At 38.6% G+C, this 24,000-nt stretch overlaps 1 protein-coding gene across 2 annotated transcripts; it reads left to right on the top strand.

The window, feature by feature from the left end:
- The first annotated feature begins 17,829 nt into the window (after positions 1 to 17,829).
- On the top strand, positions 17,830 to 23,602 carry LOC112175522 (cytochrome P450 714A1). Of its 2 annotated transcripts, XM_024313198.2 has the most exons (7): positions 17,830 to 18,027; positions 18,113 to 18,220; positions 20,179 to 20,444; positions 21,614 to 21,840; positions 21,913 to 22,166; positions 22,263 to 22,635; positions 23,014 to 23,602. In XM_024313198.2, exons 2-7 carry the CDS (start codon positions 18,171 to 18,173, stop codon positions 23,443 to 23,445), a joined length of 1,602 nt encoding a protein of 533 aa, XP_024168966.2. In that variant the 5' UTR covers positions 17,830 to 18,027; positions 18,113 to 18,170; the 3' UTR covers positions 23,446 to 23,602. The 2 variants fall into 2 exon arrangements, with proteins under 2 accessions (XP_024168966.2, XP_040370044.1); XM_040514110.1 differs by lacking the exon at positions 20,179 to 20,444.
- The last annotated feature ends 398 nt before the right edge of the window (positions 23,603 to 24,000 follow it).

Below are 24,000 nucleotides of genomic sequence, written 5' to 3'. Positions count from 1 at the left end.
GAATTAAGAGGAGTAATTCCAACCTCGACATATTTAGCAAAATACACAGATTTACCTATCAATATCACTGAACGTGAAAATAGGCATAAATCAACAGCATAGTGAAAATACCTGAACTTTGAGATGGGACAACTACAAGCAGTGTAATGCAATCTCCATGTTGAACGACATGAGTCAATGCCCACACCAGAGCAGCCTTGGGAATTTCCTTGGACGCCTTAACCGCAACCACCACCTTCTCGGCATCATTCGATCCTTTCTCCTGCTTCACCCTCTTCTGTTCTCGACTCATTGCAAAATTATCACCAAATTTTTTCGGCCACCTTACTCAAAACCCTCAACTATCAAATGCTGCCCTCAATCATTCCCATTGCACAAAAACAACAAAAGCAAATTTCCAAGAATAGTTTGCCTCCACAGTGCTAGATTTGCAGGCATGTACTAGAAGACATGCTAACTCTACCCTCTAACCGCCTAGCAGTAGCCACAGCGCCACTGGAAAAGACCCTTGTTACCAATTCACCTATACTCCTCAAGACTCAAAACCCAGTTGATAAGGACCGAGCTTGGTGCCAGCTTTACTGGGTACACTCTCTGCTCTCACTTTCCACCTCTGGTCTCGTTTCCTTTTCTGTTTCTTTCTTCTTCTTTTTTTTTTTTTTCCCAACACTCTTTTGGTCTTGGCTGAACAAAAACACTCCATCAAAATCCATAAATTCTAGCAAAAAGTTTATACAAATCAGAAAAAGTCTATATGAATCTATTTATATAAAGTCCTAACAAATTTTAAAAAATTTACAATCTATCAAAAAGTCTTTACAAATCAATAAAACTCATAAAATCTATTAAAATCTATCACTTAAAAAAAATCCACTAAAATCCAACTACAATACACCCCCCTTAAGCTCTCTCTCTCTGTAAGTATATCTGCTCCTTCAAGCTTTACATTCATGGCGGTCATGTTATCATGGTATTAGAGCTTCGGCTTTTGATCTTGTATGCCTTTTCATGCTAGTAGATGTACTCGATCCTCTTCTCGCTTCTGCATTTAAGCTCGTGTATGCTTCATCAGGTGGAACCCTAGATCTGTTACTTCAGCTTCGTTTCTGCAATTCAAGATTTCATACTTCATCGAGTGCTTGTTCTAAGTGATGGCACCTACTGGTGAGTTCAATGTTCTCCTTGGATCTGTGATTCTCAACGTGTTCATACTAGGCTGAGATCTACAGTTGATTTTATTGTTTTAACACACTCTATACCTTGATTTGTGGAAGCTGTTGTGTGCATAATTTGTTGCGAAGTTTGATAATCATGATCTGTGAAAATTGATGATGAAGTACTTCATAATTTGTTGAAGTTTCGTCATAACATAATAGATCTATAACATAAATGTGTTTGTTGTGAGCATAGTCTTTGATAAAAGTTGTATATAACTGGTTGATTTGTGATAATCACTGAAGCTATGGCAATGTCACAATCTGAGATCAACTCTTTGCTAAGCACGATAACTGTGCGGTTGAGTGAAAACAATTTTGTGAAGTGGAGCTTTCAGTATCAAGCTGTTCTTGAAGGCAATGATCTCTTTGGATATTTTGATGGCTCATATCCCTGTCCTCCTCGATTTGTTCTCACTAAGGAAGGTCAAGTCACTAGTGAGATTACTATGGCCTATAAACTGTGGAAGAAAACAGATAAAGCCCTGCTTGGTCTTCTAATGGCCACTCTTGATGATGACATTATGGAGATTATAGTAGGAAGTAAATCTTCGCATGAGGCCTGGCTTGCGTTACTTCAAAGGTTCTCAACAGTCTCTCGAGCTAATATCATTAAGCTTAAAACTGATTTACAAACTATCAAGAAGGGAGCAGATACCATTGACAATTCAGTATCTTCAACATATCAAGCATGCTTGAGATCAATTAAGCTCTACAGGAGTAACTTTTGTTGATGAGGATATTGTGGTGGTTACATTGAATGACTTACCAGATGAATATGCAATGATAAAAATTGTTATCAGGGCAAGAAATACTCCTATCTCACTGAAAGACTTTAGAGCTCAACTATTAGCTGCTGAGAAAGATATTGAGTCACAGCTTGTGCCTCATGCATCAATGTCTGCTATGGTTGCCAAAGGCTCATCCTACAGAGGTAATAACAACTGACAAATCTCTGGATCATCAAGTACCTATGGTATGGGCAAGGGAAAAGCAATGTGGAATGATAATTCTAAACCTCAAACCTGGAATAGCACTGGAAAGTTCTCTCAAAGTGATAACTCTAGTGGTGGAGGATTCAGGAACTACAATGGAATAGAGTGTCAAGTTTGTGGTAAGAAAGGACATACGGCAAGCAATTTCTATAAGAACATGGAGTGTCACATATGTCACAAGAAAGGTCACATTGCTAGCAAGTGCTTTCAGAATCCTGCTAATAATCAAGGGGCTGAATATAGAAACAATGTTGGTGCTTCTCCTGAGTGCCAAATCTCTAGCAAGAAGGGTCACACATCTATTAATTGTTTCTATAGAGGTGACATACGCCCTGATCATCCTTCTAGATCCGTGGTGGTCTGTCAAATTTATGGATTGAAAGGCCATGTTGCACTCAACTGCCATCATAGAAGCAACTATGTCTATCAGGGTTCTGATCCTCCAAACTCTCTTACTGCTATGACAGCTCACACTAATTGTTCTGGTGCAAGTTCTTCAAGTTCTTCTAATAACAACACTGAAGTGTGGATTGGTGATATTAGAGCCACTCACCATATGACATCCGATCTAAGAAATCTTTCCATTGCTCATCCTTTTGACTCCAACAACACTATTACAATTGGTAATGGAGAAGGTTTACGTGTTAAACATATTGGTGTTGGACAAATTACTCCTGCAAAGCATACTTTTAAACTGAATATTGTTCTTCATGTCCCTAGCTTAGCAGTTAATCTGATTTCCTTCAATAAACTTTGCAAAGATAATCACTGCTTCATCACTATGGATGATATTGATATCTGTGTACAGGACAAGGCATCAAAAGCTCTTCTTTACAGAGGAAAGAGTAATGGAGAAGGGCGCTTCCTCTTCAAAACATCAAAATTCATTCATCCCACTCATACTACTTTTGTTGGAGCTGCTATCAAATGCTCTCTCTGGCACCAAAGGCTTGGTCATCCTTCCTCAGATATAGTGTCTAGAATGTGTCTTTGTCCCAGGTCAAGTTTAATAATGATCAAACATCTCATACTTGTTCTCACTGGCTTAGTGGAAAGATGTATAGATTGCCATTTTATGAGTCTATCTCAAAATCTGTACTTCCATTTTTGAAGGTACATTCTGACCTCTGGGGACCTACTCCTTGTTTGTCTATTGAGGGTTTCAAATACTATGTAACCTTCATAGATGATTGTACCAAATTTGTGTGGGTTTATCCACTTATCAATAAATCTAATACTTTTTCCACATTTGTCAAATTTCACAACTTTGTTTCTACTCAGTTCAAGCATAATATTATTTCTCTTCAAACTGATGGTGGTGGTGAATATAATATCAAAGCTTTTAGAGATTATCTTGAACACAAAGGCATTGTGCATTTTATAACTTGTCCTCATACTCCCCAACAAAATGGAGTAGCAGAAAGAAAGAATCGACATATTGTTGAAACCTGCATCACTATCATGTCTACTACTAAGATGCCTAAACCTTTCTGGTTTCATGTTGTTGCTCATTCTGCATATCTCATAAATAGAATGCCTTGCAAGTCATTGAATATGTCATCTCCTTATATCCAGCTCTTTGGTTCTGCACCTACTCTTAGTCATCTTAAAATCTTTGGTTTAGCATGCTATCCCTTTTTTCGACCTTACTGTCATGATAAACTTGATCCAAGAACTACTAAGTGTGTCTTTCTGGGATATGCTTTAGGGTACAAGGGTGTGTTTTGCTATAGCATTAAGAAAAACAAGCTTTGGATGTGCAGACATGTGATTCATGATGAGCCAGTTTTTCCTTTTCATTCTTCTGGCAGTGACAACTCTCCTTAGCCTACACATGTGCCTTCTTCTACTCGTGCATCTTCTCCCCATTCCTTTCCACATATGATGCCTGTTCTCTCGTCTGATCAGTTGCAAGTGGTGAATCCTTTTGTTCATAATCCTCCGCCTGCTGCTAGTCTCCCTGCATTGGCTAATTTGGGGGGGGGGGGCTAATGGTTCTGTGAATGATGATGCAAATGCAAATGTGAATAATGCAAATGATGATGCATTTGCAAATAATAATGAGTCTGCAAATAATATTGATATTGCCACTTCAGAAAATTTTGCAGATTCTGAAAATACTGTTGGTGATGCAAGTGGGAATGATAGTGATACCAGTTTTGGTGATGTTAGTCTTGAAGGTCAAGTCTTGTCACAGGAGCTACAATTTCTTAATGATCATGCCCTTGCCTATAATAATTACTCCATGTTAACTAGAGCTAAGAATGGAATAATCAAGAAGAAGTCATTTGATGAGTTTTGTGCTTATTCTTGTGTTGTTCAGAACAATCTACTTGATGAACTCTCTTGTTTTAGTGGTCTTACGGCTGTTATTGATATTCATGATCCTGTTGAGCCAAAGAGTTTCAAAGCTGCAGTTGGTATACCAGAGTGGGATATTGCTATGAATGAAGAAATTGATGCATTAAAGAAGAAAGGTACATGGGAATTAGTTCCTTTTCCGGAAGGTAAGAATATTGTTGGAAGCAAATGGGTGTATAAAATTAAGAAAAATCCTTATGGAAGTGTTTCAAGATTTAAAGCAAGGTTAGTTGCTCAAGGATATAGTCAAGAGAAAGGCTTGGACTATGATGAAACTTTCAGTCCTGTGGTGAGACATAGCACAGTGAGAATTATTCTTTCGTGGCTGCTATGAACAATTGGGAATTAAGCTAGGCAACTTGATGTTAAGAATGCTTTTCTACATGGTGAACTTAAAGAAGAAGTATATATGCATCAGCCTTGTGGATTTGTTGATTTTGTGCATCCCAATTATGTCTGTTTACTCAGGAAATTTCTTTATGGCTTAAAGCAAGCACCTAGAGCATGGAATGAAAAGTTCACTAATTTTCTTCCTGCCTTGGGATTTAAATTCTCACATTCTGACCCGAGTTTGTTTGTTAAGGCTATGAGTGATGGGATAATTGCATTGTTACTTTATGTTGATGACATAGTGATTACTGGATCAAATAAAAATGGTGTGTCATCTGTAATATCTGAACTCAGTGATGTTTTTGATATGAAAGACCTTGGGCCTCTATCTTATTTTCTGGGAATAAATGTTCAATACAAAGACACATGCCTCTTCTTGTCACAGGAGACATATGCCAAGGACTTGATTGCCAAGGCTGGGTTAGATACTTGCAGAGAGTGTAATACTCCATGTTTGCCTCATACTCAACTGCTCAAAAATGAAGGTACACCTTTGACAAATCCCTCTCTTTACAGAAGCATTGTTGGTGCTTTACAGTACTTGACATTTACTAGGCCAGACATTGCCTATGCTGTAAACACAGTGTGTCAATTTATGTCTCTACCAACTGATGTGCATTATGCTTATGTTAAGAGAATTCTAAGATATCTGCAAGGTACCATATCAAAAGGACTGTTTTATAAATATGGTAGTAGTGTTGCATACATTAATGCCTTTTGTGATGCAGATTAGGATGGTGAAATCAATCAAAGAAAATCAACTACAGGTTTTATTGTATATCTGAGACATTGTCCTGTGTCATGGCAGTCTAAGAAACAAGTTTCAGTGTCTAGGAGCTCAACTGAAGCTGAATATAGAGCACTTGCAAATACTGCTGCATAAATTTCATGGATGAGGCATATTCTCTGTGACTTGCATATCAAGATTCCAGCTCCACCCTTGTTAAAATGTGTTAATCTTTCTACTCTTGCATTGTGTTCAAATCCAGTCTTTCACTCAAGGATTAAACACCTTGATAATGACTTTCATTTTGTGCGCGAAAGAGTCTAAAGATGTGATCTTCTCTTGCAGTATGTGCCTACAGAGAATCAGACTGCTGATGTCTTCACTAAGGGTTTACACAGTCCTTTGTTTAAGCAGCATTGTATCAATCTCAGTGTGTTAACCCCCACTGAGATTGAGGGGAGGTGTTAACAAGTAAACGTCAACATGAAGGTCATGCTTCTATCAGTAATCAACGAATAAGGTGGTGTCCAGCTGTAATGCATATAGTGGTAGCTAGGTGATGTGTTGCTTACGCATATTGGTGATGTGTTGATTACGTATATTTTTACAAGCTGTAATTCGCTGTAATAACTAATTAAGGGTTTCTTCCTTCTAGTTTCCAGCCGCTATAAATACTAGTGTGTTGTAATAAGTTTAACTTGTGACTTCATTAATTGAAAATACTCTCATATATTTTGTCTTAAGATCTCTCTCTCTGTAAGTATATCTGCTCCTTCAAGCTTTACATTCATGGCGGGGTCATGTCATCAGTATTAAGAAGCTAACAATTTTTTATACCAACTTTTAGGTCACATATCAGCATCTCCCCCATTCAATTTTTAGTTCCCTATGAGTGGATCATTTATGCATATTTTCAGCCAAATTGATTATTGTTTGTGTACCGAACTAGATCAAATCAATGGAAATACCAAATCTGTCAAACCTGAAACCTTTGTGTTCATAATTAGTAAATCATGATTATGAATACACAAACGATTATCAATTTGGCGGAAAATTTGCAAAAGTGATATACTCATAGGGACTTAAAAAGTGAATGGTAGAGATGTCGATATGTGATCTAAAAGTTGGTCTAAAAAGAAGCTAACTGGTTAGCTCTAGAGCGCTCCTCCATATAATTTTATATAAATTCATTGGGAATCGTTGATGATTGATAAGCAATATATTGAAAAACTTTCAGAATAAATGAACTAAGAGTTTCATGTCAGAATAAAAAGTATTCATAATAAGTTCGATATCTATTGGGAATTTTGGGTACTGCTAATGGATGAACAAAACAAACTTGAAATTAAAAACGTATATGTAAGTAAGAAGAGAATGCAAGATGAACAAAGTAGTTAGTAGGGTGACAATGGCCGCAAGGGTACTTTGGGTGAACAAAGTAAACTTGAAATTAAAAAAAAATATATACACACACACACACACACACACACACACACAGGCGGGTTTTGGAGCAGACGCCTGCACAGTCGCTAAAGTGCTTGACGTCGACGCTGGAGCAGCTTTCAGGAGGGGACGGCGGCGTCAATCTTGTAGGAAGGAGGCCGGAGGCACCCTAGACCGCTTCTAGTCACCGATCGAGGTCGAAGGTTCTGGGCAGCAACCTCACCTGCAACTTCAAGGTTCTGGGCAGTGCTACAAAGTGCAAACTGGTCGCCGGTGACTTCACCCGACTGCAGACTGATCCGGGATGCCCTTGGCCTCCGTCCGACAAGAGGCGTTGTGCCGTCGATGCTTGATCGAGCAGAAATCCTGGACGTCTGCACTTTAGCGATAGTGCAGACGTCCTCTTCAGAACGCCTCCATGTGTGTGTGTGTGTGTGTGTGTATATATATATATAGATATATATATATAATAGGTGAGAATAGAACGTAGGGTGAATAAAGCAATTAGTAGGTGACAATAGCGACGGCACTATTTTGTTAATTAGTATGAGGCTGTGACCACTTACCCAATTTTTGACTAAAAATTGTCCACTTACTCCACCAAGAGTTTTTTAACCCCATTTACCCAATCTAACAGTGTTTGACAGTATTGCCCTCATTTTAATTAACAAATTAAACTCATATCTTTCTCTCCTCCCCCTCATCGATTTCTCTCTCTCTCTTTCTCTCTCTTTCTCTAACCTCGTCTCAGGCTCTCTTTCTCTCTCTCTCTCTCTCTCTGAGCCACCACGCCCACCACTCCACCGTCGATGTCGGCCTCCACCGTCGCCGCTCCGTCCCACCGTCGGACCACCAGAGGATGACGCCATCTAACTCCACGATCCCAACCCCTCTGGGCTTCGCCGGTTTTGTTCGTCAGATGTCCGGGAAGCTCTCCACGCCGGAATCGAGTCTGGGCTTCCCTTGCAGGTCTCGGACGACGTCAAAACTGTGGTCTATTGAGGGGTAATAGACAGATTATTGCCCCCCACTAATTTCTTAACTGTGGTTAATTAATCACTGAAATTAGAGTTTTGATAAGTCTTATGTTGTTTTGAGTTTATTAAAGTACAATAATCCGTCAATGATAATTAAGTGAAGGGTTCTGACTTAAAACGAAGACATTATTTGGGGCAGTAATGTGTCTACTGCCCCCCACTAAACCATTAAAACTTGCACCAGTTAAGTGAAGGGTTCTGACTTCGTATGAAAACATTATTTGGGGGCAGGAATGTGTCTACTGCCCCCCACTAAACCATTAAAACTTGCCCCAGTTTCAAGGATTCACAGTGTATTACACTTTATCACAAACAAATCAACAAGAGATGATTACTGTCTCCTAAGAAAGACATTATTGGGTGGCACTAATGTGTCTACTGCCCCCCAATAGACCATCAAACATTACACCGCTTCCTATGTTTCACAGATTATAGAAGTTTTTCACACTCAAAACAACAGATAATGTCTAAAAACCCACATTTTGAGGGACAATATTCTGTCTACTGCCCCCCACTAGACTGACACAAACCACACAATTTTTTTCATTTATCTACTACTGCAATTTAACACTACATTTACTTTGGAATAGCAATTTTCAGTCCGTCAATAAATAAAGCAGTCATCATTGGCCCCGAATACAAAGTCTACTGGGGGGCACTAATGTAACAACTTTTATGGTTATGACTGCACAATAGCAGATAGCAGTTTTCAGTCCCAGATAGCAGTTTTCAGTCCGTCGTCGATTCCTTCAGAAAGTCAACCCCGGCCTCGCCGAGCTTCTAAGCGACGAGGACCGTTGGCTTGGCGTCGAGCCTGGCCGCGGAGAGCATGACGACGAGTTTCTGCGCCGCGATGGCCAGAGCAGGCGTCGTGGGTGACCTGCTGGGGGGATAGAGGGAGGGATAGAGAAATCCGACGTCGTCTGGATGGAGAGAGAGAGAGAGAGAGAGAGAGAGAGAGAGAGAGAGAGAGAGAGAGATGACAATCCCTTATTCTTAAATAATAATAATAATAATAATAATAATAAAAGTTACTTCATGTATGTTAATTACCGATAGAGTTTCATTGGTATGAATTTTAGTTTGAGGTAATTCCCGCATACCCAAAAATCCTTGGTATTTTTCCCAACTGCCCAACACTTTGGTATTTCACTATTGATGGAAGATAAAGACTAACATGGATAGTTTTAACAAACAAATGCCCTTTGTATCCTATGTTGACCTTAGATTCCTCTACCGTTCTATTCAACAAAAAGGAGCAGTAAAAAACTTCAAAACAAAAACAAGACTAGCCTTCAACATGCCACATTTCGCCTAACGACTTCCTGTCTAAACGGCTACTCACAGGGCGGAATCACTGCTGTTTGTCCTAATTTTTCTGTTTTAAAACTGATTCTTTTGGCTGAACAGTAAAGCTTTAGAACTTTAGCTTTCCATGGGATGCATGCATTCGAATGTTCAAACTTTGACATAGTAAACCATGCATGATAAAGATGATTACGAAATGTAAAGATAATGACATAAACATTTTATAAATTAAAGAAGTGGGTGAACATCCATCTGAATTTATTCATTCAAATATACATATAAAACTTTAAACAATCAGAGCCTCATTCTCAGGTAAACAGCAAAAGCTGTTTAGCTATTCATAAGAATGAGAACAGTTACTTACTTGTACTGAAAGCACACTACTTCACACCTAAACAGGAAAGGAAGCACACTGCTATTCTATTTTTATTTTCAGAGGAGTTTTTCTGATCTAAACTTCGAATGCCTTTCGAATGTCTCTGAATGCTCTCTATATAGGGAGCGGAACTCAAACTAGAATTCAAAATACAAAAATGTACAGGACAACTCCGTGACTCTTGCTTTTCGTAGTGCTCCTGCTAGTGGAGGTCGGTCAGGGAAAAGCAAAAGGAAAAAGTGAAATGTTTTTCACTTAACCTTTTCTTTTTGAAAAGGAAAAGGCAAAAGTAGCTTTAGAAAAGTCTAAAGTTCTACAGTTGCTATTTTGGTGCTGATTCTTCACCTGTAGCTTCACATGTTCTCGTCCGTTTCAGAATGGTGGCCAAAGACAAAGGAGTTGTTGTCTGTCTGGGCCATGCGAGTTGTTGTTGCATTATCCTCGACGTCTGTATCAACATACATCTTGTAGTGGTTGTCATTTTCAAGCTTTTCCACCCAACGCATGCATGCTATTGTCGAGTCTATCTCTTTTCTGGTTAGAGATAGGAATATATCGCTGCTGACTACGTCAGGATGATCGTAAGCAGTGATAATTGTCTTTTCTCCTGCTGCCAGGAATGTGTTGTTGCTGTCTTCAGAGATGATCTTTTTGATGTAGTCAAGAGCCATGTCCTTCATCCAGGGGATGCTAGAGTTTGGTTGGCCGTTGTATGCTACACAGGCTGGTTGAAGATATCTTCTTTGAATAATTCTCACATAATGATATGGAGGAATATATTCAACTTCACCATCTGTCTTCTGGATCCATTCTGGAGGAGTAGATCTGAACTTTAGACGAAGCATACAATTGTCTGTTCTGATGTTCTTGACTGTATTGACAATAATAGGCGGCAAGCCTCTTAGATCATCATTAGTTTTGGTCCACAGATTATGGACAAAACCATTTTCAACAAGCCAAAGCTTGTGTTCTTGAGGATGTTCACTCTGAACATTTACCAGGTATCTTCCAACATATGGTCCTGAGACAATAAAGAGGGTTGAAGGAACTAGGTTTTCAGGATTGTGCCTTCCGATCAGATTATGGAATTCATACCAGTCTGATTCATTGAGTGCCATGATAGGGACCCTAGCACTTTCTGGACTTTCAAGGAAGGATAGCTTTTCTTTCCTTACAGCACTCTGCTGTGTATGAAGCTCTTCACCTTGTGGTCTACCATTCTCGTAGAGTTCTTCAGCTAATGCAAACAGAGCTGGGAACATTAATCCACTGCTTCTTTCTTGAAAGGCAAATAAGAGATTATCCAGGATTGCCTTCTGGTGATAAGCTAGTCTCCTGCCAGTTCTGAACACAGGAGTATCAAAAGTTCTTAATTCGTAATTAAAAACATTTATAACTCCACTCGGAGTTGGTCTGCTTTTTGGCAAAGCAGCAGCCATCAACGGTCTTGATGTGCCTTTACCGTCTGCCGTTTGAGACGGGCTAGCCAATCCTTTACCCTGGGATTGATCAGTTGAAGCCAAGCCTTTTGGGCTTAGCAGAAACCTTTTAAGGATTTTCTCCTTGGTTTCTTTTGGATCCTCTTCAGGTTCCTGTTCTTTCCCAGTCCTTCTGCTTCTGGGATTACGACCTTCGTCGTCTTCTCTTTGGCTGAACATTGCCAGTTCTCTGGTCAATGCGTTTGGAAGATAGTTCTTGTTTCCTGCAATTAATTCAACAGTATAATCATATTGGTTAAGAAACAATTGCCAGTTGGCTAATCTTCCTCAATCAGCAGCTTTGTCAAGTTTAAAATTTTTAAAATTCTTTACTCTAGCACAATCGGTGCGGACAGTAAAGGTTTTTCCAAGATAAGCTGGAGAATTTAAAATCGTTTTCTTGACAGCTAAAATTTCTTTTTCCCCTGTGGGATAATTCAGTTCTGCAGGGCTGAACTTGCCGCTACAAAATTTGCAGATCTTTTCAATGTTGGTTCCAGGCGCTCTCGCCAGAACAACACCGGACAAGTAATTATCACTCGCATCTATCTGGAGGATAATTTCATCATTCTCTTCTGGTTGTTGAAGAGGAGGGAGGTTCTTGCAGAGGTTTTTTATCTGCTTCACGATCTTCTCATCATCTTCTGTGAAGTTCCATTTTCTTTTGGAACTTGTCTTGGGAGATAACATTGATGTTAACCCTGAGATTCTAGGGATGAAATCTCTCCCATAATTTATGACACCAAGGAATCTCTCTAGACTCTTAGCATCAGGGATTTTGTCTGGGAATTTCCAGATCTTTTCAAGGATGTGAGGTTGGAGCTTTATGACTCCATTCTTGATGTTTATTCCTAGGAAATCAACTTCATCAAGGATAAAGAAGATTTTCTTCTCACCTAGGATAATTCCATGCTGAACTATCAGCTTGGTTACCTCATGGAGGTGCTTCATGTGTTCTTCTCTGTTTTTGGAGAAGACCAGGATGTCATCTATGTAGACGACGCAGAACTCCGCTACATGCTTGAAGATGTTGTCCATCTTTCTTTGAAAGATTGAGGGAGCTTGCTTGAGACCAAAAGGCATTACCAGCCACTTGTAATGACCTTGTGGTGTTCCGAATGCAGTGAGAGGTACACTCTCAGGATGCATCTTAACCTGCCAGAAACCCGACTTTGCATCGAATTTCGAAAAGACTTTAGCTCCTCTGAGCTGGTTGATCAGGACTCTGACTTGAGCAATCTGATATCCGTCTTTGACAGTCTTCTTATTGACATCTCTGTAGTCAATAATCATTCTAGCTTTGCCTCGTAGATTCTCTGCATGATTTCTCACGTAGAATGCTGGAGCATGATGAGGGCTAGTGGAAGGTTGAATTAATCTCTTCTTCAGGAGATCTTCGATATCACTTCTGAATTCTTTTTGATCTTCCTCTTTGTACTGAGGAATGGCTTTGACATGGCAGATAACGTTCATGTCATGCAATCTTAATTCACAGACCACTGGGTCTTTTTCCCAAAACTTCTGAGGATTTGTATCCACATTCTGCTCGAGTAGTTTCTTGATTTTGTCAAGAGTGGGAGTTTGTTGAGACTCAAGCTTGTTCTGAAAGTGCTTGAGGTTGTGCTCATGGATGAAACTAGCTTCTTCATCTTTACTAGCTTCTTCTTCTTCTTCTTCTGAAGATTCTTCAACAAGCAGTTCTTCTTGTTGTTTGATTTGGAGTATGGGCTGAAATTTGGGTTTGTAGGGAGTAAGATCACCACTATTCTGTTGCGATCTCTGATAGTGAGTAGTAAAACCGGGACCTACCACACTGAATGCACGTGTGAGTCGGTCGGTCTGCCCAGAACACCCGTTCTCCTTTTCTGAAGCCGATTGCTTCTTCATCCTGAATGAATCGTTGTTGGAGAATAAAATCATTTCCCAACAAGAAATCAGATCCTTGGCCTTCAGATTGCCAAACATTCTGGATGATAAATGTTCCTCCACCAATGGTGATATGAACATTTTTTGCTACTTTCTTCATGGTGAGATGGCTTCCATCAAATGTAACACCAGTAGCTGACTTTTTCTTGTCTTCGTTCCAGAGTTCATCTGGAATTGCAAATCTCTTTGCAACAGTAAAACCTGATCCATTATCTACAAAAGCATGTAGATGATATTTCCTGTGATCAGGGAAATTGAGTCCAATCTCTATGTAGTTGCTGTATCTACTTGTAGAGACGACTTTCGATTGGTGAAGCTCATTTTCTTGAGCTTGTTCCTTTGGAATGAATGGTTTGCATTCTTCTGGAACATCTTCCTGAGTGGGTGATTTAGCAAAACTAGCCGATGTTGTATCATCCCAATCTGTAGGAATTATCTCCTTGCTGTCTGGATTACTGAACCAGGGGGGAGGATCATATCTGACTTTGTAATCAAACTTGCCGGAAGGTTGGCCAAGTAGATCCCATGTGTCAGTATCTGCAGCTATCTCTTGTCTTTCTAAGAGATGAACAGTTTCTGGTGGTTTCACCAGTTCTTCTTTTTCTGGTATTTCAACCAGTTCAATATCTTCATCGATTGTTTCTTCACCGATGATTTCTTCCTTTATTTCTGAGGAAGATGGTTCCTTGGTTGTTTCTTGGAACACTGTTGTTTCAACTCTTTTTGTTTGTTCCATGGTTTCCTGGAACAGAGTTTCAACTTCTTTCGCCTTTTTCTCAGCGAAATACTCTTCATATTCTTGCTCAACCCATTGGCTGACAAGACCATTCTTGGTTTTTCTTCTTGCTTCTGCTATGAAGCATTCTTTGTGATAAGTCTTCTTAGACTCTTCGCAGAACATAGGGAGACCATTCTTCTCCTGACATAAGCAGTAGTCACAGACGAATGAACCAGGGTTGACCTGATAAGAAGACATGAAGGATTCTGTCTTGCTTTCTTCCCAATTTTTGACTTTCAAAACATTCATTTGTCTGGATTCGAAGCACTCTACTTCAGAATCAATCTCAGACGCTTCTGATGAACTTTCTTCTTCTTCAGACCAGGCAGAGTAGACTGACCTGTCGTCATTTTCATCATCAGAATAGACTATTTCGTAGCCTTTCATGTTTGCTACCTCTACTATTTGCTCATATTCTTCAAAGAGAGCTTTAGTAGATCTGTTACCCTTTTCCGGGCATTCATTGGCATAGTGCCCTTCAGCTTTACATAACCAACATATGCAAGCTTTCTTGCTAGGTTGTTTATGCTGATGTGTATTCTTCTTTTTCTTGAAGAACTTCTTCTTTGGATCTTCATCCTGCTGCTTCTTGTAATTGGAGCTTTTCTTGAATCTCCAATTCTTCTTCTGATTACTCTTTTTGAATTTTTTAGAGTAATATTTTTCTTTTTTCTTCTTTCTGTGGAATTTGGTGTCATGACATCCCCAGTTTGTGGGCATATCCAGTATTCCATAACAGAAATTTTCAACTCCTTTGAGTTGCTTCTTGGCCATCTTAGCTCTAAGATTGGCTTTGCATTGCTCCTTCAGTAATTGCCGGATTCTGTCGGCAATTCCTCCAACTGAAAATCTTTCAATTGGTTTCTCAGCTATGCTTTCTCTCACAGCTGTTCTCCATGGTTCAGGGAGCTTTCTGTGCAACAGATTAACTAGACCAGTATTCTCTAGTTCACCAATTGTACAGTAATATTCCTGAAATTCATTCAGGTATTCTTCGAAATATCTCATGTCACAGATCTTGAGAGCATAGATATTCGACTTTGCCGTTTCTTTGGCTTTCTCACTCAGATTTGAGAGATCTCCACAGAACTGATCGTACAGGGGTACTGCAAAATCATACGGAGACTTTGAATTTTTTTATCTCTTCAAGCCAGTCTCTTCCTCTGGCAGTTTCTTTGAAAGATAGGTAGTACTTTTTTGCCACTCCGGTGAGAGTAGTTTCATAGTACACCTGCAAATCTGGTGCTTCAAATTTACCAAGGGTGAGTGCAGACGCCATCATCAGGCTATCTACCCATTGGTCAATGGTTTTTCTTTTGTCTAGACTCTTGTCTAGATCCAACCAGATGCCATAGTTCGTGATCGGAACTCTTGGCAGATTGTCCTCGGGGACGAATCTTTGAGAATTTCTTTCTCCTTTTCTTCCCGTGGGGGCTTTCTGAACTGGGAGTTTCATTTCCCTTGTTTCTTTTTTTATGAAAGTTCTGGAGCTTCCTCCTTCTTCCATTTCAACATCTTGGTAAGGAAAGACTTTTCTTGTCTTTCTGCATTTGAATTCTTTCATTTCCTCGATTAGTTTTTCTAATCGTTCAGGACTTTCACAATTCTCAGCTTCTTTGTAAAGAGCATAGAGCCTCTCAGCTCTGAGCATATGGACTGGTCTGCATAGATCAGCTTCTAGATCTTCTTCTGATATTGGCTCTTCAATAGCGGGTTGTTTTGTTCCACTGACACCGGCTTCTCTGGTGCTGTAGCTTCTTCTTAGAAGACTGCTGTTTATCCTGATATTTTCAGGACAGACATCACTTTTCCTGTGATTTTCAAAGTTGAGGCTGATTTCTCCAGTGCGTCTACTCTCGTAGATCTTTGCTTTTGCTCTTTCCGGCAGCTTTTTTGGACCGGATAATTTCCATTCAAGAGGAAAAGTCACTTCATTCCAAGCAACCTTGTGAATCTGCTGTGAATGGTTCTTCTGGCTGGTGAGGAATCCAGTAGTGAGACCAGGGATGTTAGAGATCCTTGTCTTTGGTTCCACTGTGGTGCTCATCAGTTTATAGTACACTCTGTATACTATTGCCAATTCTTGCATTTCTTCTTTCATTGAGATCCCGTCTGTCTTGACTCTCAGTCTGAGGCAGTGGGCTGCATCTTTCAAGCTGGTTGAAAAGTTGGGGAAGCAGTTAAAATATGCTACCTGGTTGCATAGTGATGCTTCTAGAGTTCCCAACAGACTAGCTTGGAAGTCTGTCAATCTGTTGTCTTGTAGGACACATAGGACTGAACAGTTGATGCCTTCTCTTGCCAATAGTTTTATGCCGACTTGGACTGCTCCAATGTGCATAAATTGGTACTGCTTTGCTTGTGCTCTGGCCACTTCAGCAGGGGTGATCATCAAGAGATCTGTTTCTCCTGTTGTTGAGGGGGTTGTGAATTCAAGTACTTTGAAGTGATGGCTATCCATCAGGTCAAATGTTCCCCGTCTGTAGATCTGTTTGAAATCTAGCTTTGGAATTGAGGAGTTTTTTACCTCATGCTCGATTTCATTGTATTCAAATTCTTCAGAATTTAGGAGTTGAACTCCTTTCTTTTTTCCAAAGATGCTTAACATCTTCATTTCTCTTTTTTCTGTATTCTCCGGGTTTTCATACCGGATACTAGACTGACTAGTAGATGGTTCCAGAAAAATCATGTTAGGAACACGATTTGAGTCTGGTTTCTCTAATGGTTTAAATCCATTAGTCTTCTTTTTTACTGTGGGCAATTTCTTGTCCTTCAGTATAGATTCCAGCGTTTTTTGCTGTTCTTTGATTTTTCTACTGACACTTGTCAGTCTTTCTTCTTCCGTTTTTGGAAGTTCTTTGATATAATCCAGTTTGTTTTCCAATCTTTCCAATTGGTGGATTATAGTAGGTACTTTTTCTAGTGTCGACTGACATCTAGATATTTCTAGTAACATCTTCTGATATTTCTCATCAGAAGCTTTTAGTAGAGAATTTATTTTCTCTAATAATAATTCTGACATTGTCCCCATTAAGGAGGGGTTCTCCTTTGAGCCTTTTACAAGCTCTGATACCAGTGATGTGCGGATCTAACCAATGCTCAAATAATTTAGAGGTTTTTGTTCCTCTTCCAGAACATATAGGAGATTTTCTATCTCTTCTTCTATTTTATAGATTCTAGTCTGAAGTCTATAAATAATATCCCAGTAATTGGGAGATTCTCTATCAAGGCTGTCCCGATAGGTTTTTAATTTTCTCAGTTTTTCTCTCTCTTTCTGCAGTTCTTTCGTAGTCTGTTTGCATATAGCTACTAACTCAAGTCTGTCTACGATTGAAATTATGAATAGTAAATTGTACTGTTTACCTTTCGAATTAGAGGATGACTGTCAGCTTCATATATATATTCAAATGAAACAAACTCTGATGGGCCCACCACGTTTCTAAAATAACATATATAAATTTATGAAAGAGACATATGCAGATGCAGACTCTAACAGACCAAAACAACAAAGGGGTACTAATGGTAGGGATTTTGAAAAGATGTGTAGATAAGAAAGAAAACGAGAAAAAGTTGTGTGAGAGGGAACAAAAATAATACACTGAGGTGTATGAGAAGTATTTTCCCAGATTTGGGGTGTATGAGCATTAACCCTTTTAGTTTCCTCCGTATAAATATTTTCCTATATATACTTTTCATGGGTTTACATATTTTAATATTTTATATTTACGTTGATAAACTATAGTGATAATATCTCAAAAAAAAAAAAAAAAAAAGATAATATCTCACTGGTTTCAAATCGGGACCGGTTTATGGGCTTTAGCCATTAGGGGTCTCAACTCTCAAGCCGACGCCGAAACAAAGATACAGAGGAAAAAGCACAACTTGGAGACTGCAGAGCTCTCAAAGTAATGAAGTATGCAGCAACTCATCCGTCATATTGGTCCAAGAATTCTGGGCTGCTCAGCATTGCTGCTGGATTTGAGAGTGTACTCTTGTAAGACAACCCTTTAATTTTGTTTCTCTGTTGCTGTTGTGTAGCATAAACAAACTTATGTAAATGTTCAATTTAATTATTGCAGGGAGAGTTTATAACGCCAGAAACCTTGAACTCATGGGTTTTCACTAATCCCTGGTTTGATGCTATTGGCATTGCTTCAAAACTATCATATATGGATTCTCGAAATGCGGTAAGCCTGCTTCTGCATTTTGTTAGATGGATTATTGATAAAGTTGTATTCTTTAAAGAGTTCACATTATCAAGACTGAAGACTTGATCTTGAGCTTTATGAATTGCTTCTCATTGTTCCATTATAGCATGCACCACTTTGACTAGCCTTGTTTGACTCTGATTTGCCGGTTGAAAGCATCGAGTGTTGTATATGATCACAAAACAAGAAAATGATATGAGTTATTGTGGGTGCATTGACTTACACTGTGAAATTGTTCTGTGTTTATTTGAGACAATTCGTTGAATATCTTATATTTATTGTTACTAAATGTCAATATATCTTTAAGTGTCTACCGCACCATATTAACCCTTCCAGGCCTCTTAAGCCTCGTGCATTTTATGTTTGCTTAACATAATTCGTCGAACAACTTATCTTCATCGTCACTTATGCATTGATCAGCCTGGCACATAGTGCCTACTAACCCTATCTCGGCCTCTCATGTCCCAAATCCAATGTGCTTAATTAGTTTAGCTTTTCCAAATTAGTCAGAGATTTGGCTCCTATAGTAGACGAAAGTCGATTAGTCATCCATACTCAACCGAACTTGATCCAAACATGGTTGGTAGATAATTAGTGAATGTACTTTTATCCTACTGAGGACCTCAGAATTGATGTATTATATGCTTTTAGATGCATAAAAGATGAGAGTTACAGCTTCTTATTCCTCGCTTAGTACTTCTTCTTTTTGTACAACATTTTGTGTGTATTAAAAGTTTAAAACTGCCTTATGCAAACAAAATACGACATGTTGTGTGTACTTCTTTTTAATTAAATGTGGCTTGATGCTGGTAATAAGTCCCTATTAAATAGTGATAGGGCGACGTGGGCTTGGTCCTAGAATGCACTCTCAGTGTGCCTTGTCTGGCCTAATGAGGCGACGAGCTATTTGCTTGATCAAATGGACGCGACTCCTAGTCACATGATGAAATTAAGTGTCGCTAGATTTATTTCCGTGTGGCAACATAGAGAAAAAGTTGTGCTATTTATAATAATGCTTCTTCGTGATAGAGTTATCTTTCTGGTATGTCACCGCTATGTCAAAGCAAATGGAGTAGCCATTCGTGCACGTACTCTTTCCTAATTGGTACTTGCTAGAATACATAGATTTTGTGGAGAGTCTTAGTATTATTTCAGAATGTTTTCTTTATGTTTATTGTAATCTAGGGTTCAAGCTCTACATCACCCCCTTGTATTATGCAATTTCACTAATCAAGACTTGAGGCAGCTGCACCAGCCTCTTAAAAAAATAAAAAATAAAACACAAAATACGAAAGATGCTCGTAGGCGTTAACAGTCCCCGATTTAAATGCACACATTCCTTTCTGGATCCTTAGTTTTAGCAATAATTTTATCTTCTATTGATGACGATGTCTTTAGATAGATCCATTTCATGTCCAATCATCTCGATCAGCAAGGGCTTTGCATACGTGGGTGGCTTGATGTTAGATATATATATATCAATGATATACATGATTAACTTGATGAATTAAATATGTTTATTTTTTAAATAAAATTTTAAATTATAGAACTCGACCCTCGAGTCTCTCTCGTCATTTGTTTCATTTAATACCAAACAAATATGGAATTGAAAATGACTAATACACAACTCGATCAGTGAACTCACTAACATAATATATCAGATATATAAAATAATCTGTTGAGACTTGTTCATTTGAACTAATAATGATATATGAATTACCGATTTATAGTCCGAAAACACAACATTTTTAAAGTCGCGGGAAGTCTTATATAAATAACATTATAAGTTTATAACCCAGAGTAACTTTTACACTACAGTATTATATATGAATATAAAGCCACTCTTGTTCAGTTGCTAAAATATCACTACTCTAGCTGGCTAGCTAGAAACCCAAAGCTCAGAGAGAGAAAATAATGGAGCTCTCTCTTCATTTCAGAGTCGTTTCTTCCCTAGTTCTTTTGGGACTGGTTGGCTTCTTTCTTCATCTCTACAACACAGTCTGGTTGAAGTCCGTGAGGCTCCGAAGGAAGCTCCAAATGCAAGGCCTCAAAGGCCCTACACCTTCTTTGCTATATGGGAATCTCGCTGAGATGCAGAAAATCCAACTCCAAGCTCAGAAGTCTCCAAATCACTCTGAATTTGTAGCCCACGACTACACTTCCAGCCTCTTCCCGTATTTCGAACACTGGCGAAAAGAATACGGTAATTCATCTACTTTGATCTCGTTCTTCTTCTTCTTGCTTGTATATTATAGAACATAGATATAGCTAGATATAAAACGTTGGTTTTCACCTTTCTGAAACTAAGCACTGTTTGGAAAAGATGACAGAAGAGTTCTTACGAACTTTGGCCAGGAAAACAAAGGATTTCATATGAAAGTAAGGATTTCTAGCTGTGATTTGTGGAGACATGAATGTAATAAGCTTAGCTAGGGTAAGCCAGCTAGATCTTGATTACGTTAGACTGACCGACTGAGTCAATGAGATTTGGCCAATGCAAATGACTCAAGATGCTTAGTTTGACTAGTGAAGTTAACAGTACCCCGATGGCCAATGCATATGTCAATGTCGAGCATTTGCAAATAGATTCCCAATCCTGGAATTAAATTAGTTTACTGTCTAATCATGTTACTTATGCCATAATTACAATAAAATATGACAGTAACAAGATAATGACCTACTTTAAATAATGTTTTGGACTAAATTACAACAACCATGAAATGAAACTATTATATGATGTCGTGTTTTATAAAGTAACCATGATATAATGGAACAGAGACAGGACCACATCTAATAAAAAATGGAGTATTATCACTCATCTAAAACATCTAATTAGGTTAGTGTTCCAACAAAATACTATTAGATGCCAAATGGGGTTCCTATATACATCTCATGAGAGTCAAAAGTGACCTTGTGTCTGTGGTCTACCGCACCCGCCAATCTGCTGTGCTGCATGTATTTCTTATATTGAAAAGTTGGGTTTCCTGTCCAAACTTTCATTGCTCAAACAAAAAAAAAAAAACAAAATACTACATTAATAGAATACTTTTAATAACTAGGATGAAGTTTCTGTTTATTTATATTTATTACACACGAAGATTTCTTATTTGAACTTGAGATGATATCCTAACATTATGACATATTATATGACTATACTAACAATTAGTAGTATGTTTTTAGAGACTCGAGAAGTACTTTATGTAATTTATAGTAATTGAGATTGGGCAGGTTTATAGTCCAAAACTAGTTGATTCAGCTTGGCCCATCATAGTTTCTAAATGTTCTAGCTATCTTTGGTTATTTTTTCAAATGCACTAGTGTCGCTCAAATCTTAAGAACTGACCTGAGAAATAAATGAAACGAACTTTGCAGGTTTAATTTACACGTATTCAACAGGATTGCGGCAGCATTTATATGTGAACCAACCAGAGCTAGTGAAGGAAATGAACCAGTGTAATAGTTTGGATTTGGGTAAGCCTTCCTATGTAAGCAAGAGACTTGCTCCCATGCTTGGAAATGGAATTCTCAGATCCAATGGCATATTTTGGTTACAACAAAGAAAAATTGTTGCACCTGAGTTTTTCACAGACAAAGTCAAGGTAAAAGAATAAAGTTAAAAAACTTTGAACAACGTTTTGGACTCTCTGCTGATCGATTTCTTAACATGACAGGCGATGGTAGGGTTGATGTTGGAGTCGGCGCAACCATTGCTTAGAAAATGGGAGGAGTGTATTGAAGTACAAGGAGGTATGAGAGCAGAGATTCAAGTAGATGAGCATTTAAGGGGTTTCTCAGCTGATGTTATCGCAAGGGCTTGTTTTGGGAGTTCTTATTCTAAGGGCAAAGAGATTTTCTCAAAGCTTAGAAGTCTTCAGGAAATAATGTCTCATCAACCATTCCTCTTTGGATCATTTTCTAATTTAGGGTATGTAAATAGTTACTATGACACTAGTATAAACTTTGTAATATTTTTGTGTGTGATACGTACAAGTTCCTAATGTACTTTAACAATGCAATGCAGAGGGTTGAAAAGGCAAAAGGAGATAAGTTGTTTAGAGAGAGAGATAGAGTCATTGATATGGGAAACTGTGAAAGAACGCGAACGAGAAGGGTTAGAGACTTCTTCGTCAGAAAAGGATCTATTGCAGTTAATATTAGTGGGAGCCATGAGTGACCAAAGCCTAGGCAAAGGCAAGGATTCATCCAAGCGATTCATTGTTGACAACTGCAAGAACATTTACTTTGCAGGGCATGAATCCACTGGTGTTGCTGCCTCTTGGTGTTTGATGCTACTCGCTTTACATCCCGAGTGGCAATCTCGAATCAGGACCGAGTTGGCAGAAGTTTGCCCCGATGGTCAGCTAGATGCTAATTCACTCGCTCAATTGAAAACGGTACAAGTCTCTTTGCATTTAGTCGATCGTTTATCTTCACTTATCTTGGCGGACATGAAGTTTCTTATCCCCAAGAATTACATAACCGAAAAATTTAAGCTATTAGTTAATAATGCATGTCAAGCTAATTGGCACTCTCCTTCTCGTGCAACAAGATGAATCCTGCACTTGGCCTATTGTTTTTGGAGCAATATACTTGCTCCCGTCGAGTATATTTCTCTTGTTGATTTAGCGTTAAGATGTAGCCTTGCCTCCGTATTTCTTAAATGGGAGCGGCCCAAAATGTTGACAAAATGCTTCAAAGAGGCAACCACAGAAAGAAATTCAAGAATGGTACAGTAATGTATAAGCTAACACAGGCATTGGTACACCTTGCAGATAAATATGGTGATTCAAGAAGTCATGCGTCTATACCCACCAGCTGCTTTTGTGTCAAGAGAAGCACTTGAAGACACCCAGGTGGGAAACATAAGCATTCCGAAAGGGGTATACTTGTGGACTTTGATCCCAACATTGCACAGAGACACAGACATTTGGGGACAAGATGCAAATGAATTCAAACCTGAGAGGTTCATTGATGGTGTCTCAAAGGCTTGCAAGTTTCCTCAAGCCTATATCCCCTTTGGTTTGGGTCCTCGAACCTGTTTAGGCAAAAACTTTGCTATGGTACAATTGAAGGTTGTCCTCTCCCTCATTATCTCCAAGTTCACTTTCTCTCTATCACCCAAATACAGACACTCCCCTGCTTTCAAAATGATTGTAGAGCCTGGAAACGGTGTACATATTCTCATTCAAAAATCTCATCTGTAGGGTTGACGTGCAAAGTTTAAATTGGCCTAATTTATTCATGTAGCTAATTAATCTCTACACGGGCCACTAGTCAAGCTGTCACGTTATAAAAGGTTATACTTGCTAAATTTGAAATGTAAAATTGGAGTAGTGGAATATTGTATGCATTGTTCTTTTATTAATGGAGTTGTTTGTTATCTTTTCGTTCATATATAGTGATGAGTTACTATATGGACAGATAAATTTTCAAACATTTTGATTATCGACCCAACCTCATAGGGGTCGATAATTGAATGAAAATCAGTTCTGAAGCACATCAGTTTGTATTCAAGAAAGAAAGAAGTGAAGCGTAATCACCTTTGTAGGGATTCTTCTCTCAAGAGCTTTGAGATTTATTACTTGCCCAAAAAACTATACATTATACACACACACACTTTCATTTATGAACTTCGTTAGCATAAGTATTTTACCAATGAAATTTTGTGAGTATAGAGCAAATATTTAATGACATCGATACATTTACACTAGCAAAATTAGATTACATTAAGTGCACTTTTTATTATTAAAAAAAAACCG

This window comes from Rosa chinensis, chromosome 1 (assembly GCF_002994745.2).
Source record: "Rosa chinensis cultivar Old Blush chromosome 1, RchiOBHm-V2, whole genome shotgun sequence".
NCBI lineage: Eukaryota > Viridiplantae > Streptophyta > Magnoliopsida > Rosales > Rosaceae > Rosa > Rosa chinensis.
The sequence above is the reverse complement of the archived record's forward strand: the minus strand, read 5'-3'. Positions and strand labels throughout refer to the sequence as shown.

What these genes read in the sequence shown, in the direction of transcription:
- LOC112175522 (XM_024313198.2), top strand. Translation starts at nt 18,171, where the DNA reads ATGCTATTGGCATTGCTTCAAAACTATCATATATGGATTCTCGAAATG. An exon ending in ACACTGGCGAAAAGAATACG is followed by an intron (nt 20,445 to 21,613) that starts GTAATTCATCTA and finishes CGAACTTTGCAG; the next exon opens with GTTTAATTTACACGTATTCA. An exon ending in GGATCATTTTCTAATTTAGG is followed by an intron (nt 22,167 to 22,262) that starts GTATGTAAATAG and finishes AATGCAATGCAG; the next exon opens with AGGGTTGAAAAGGCAAAAGG.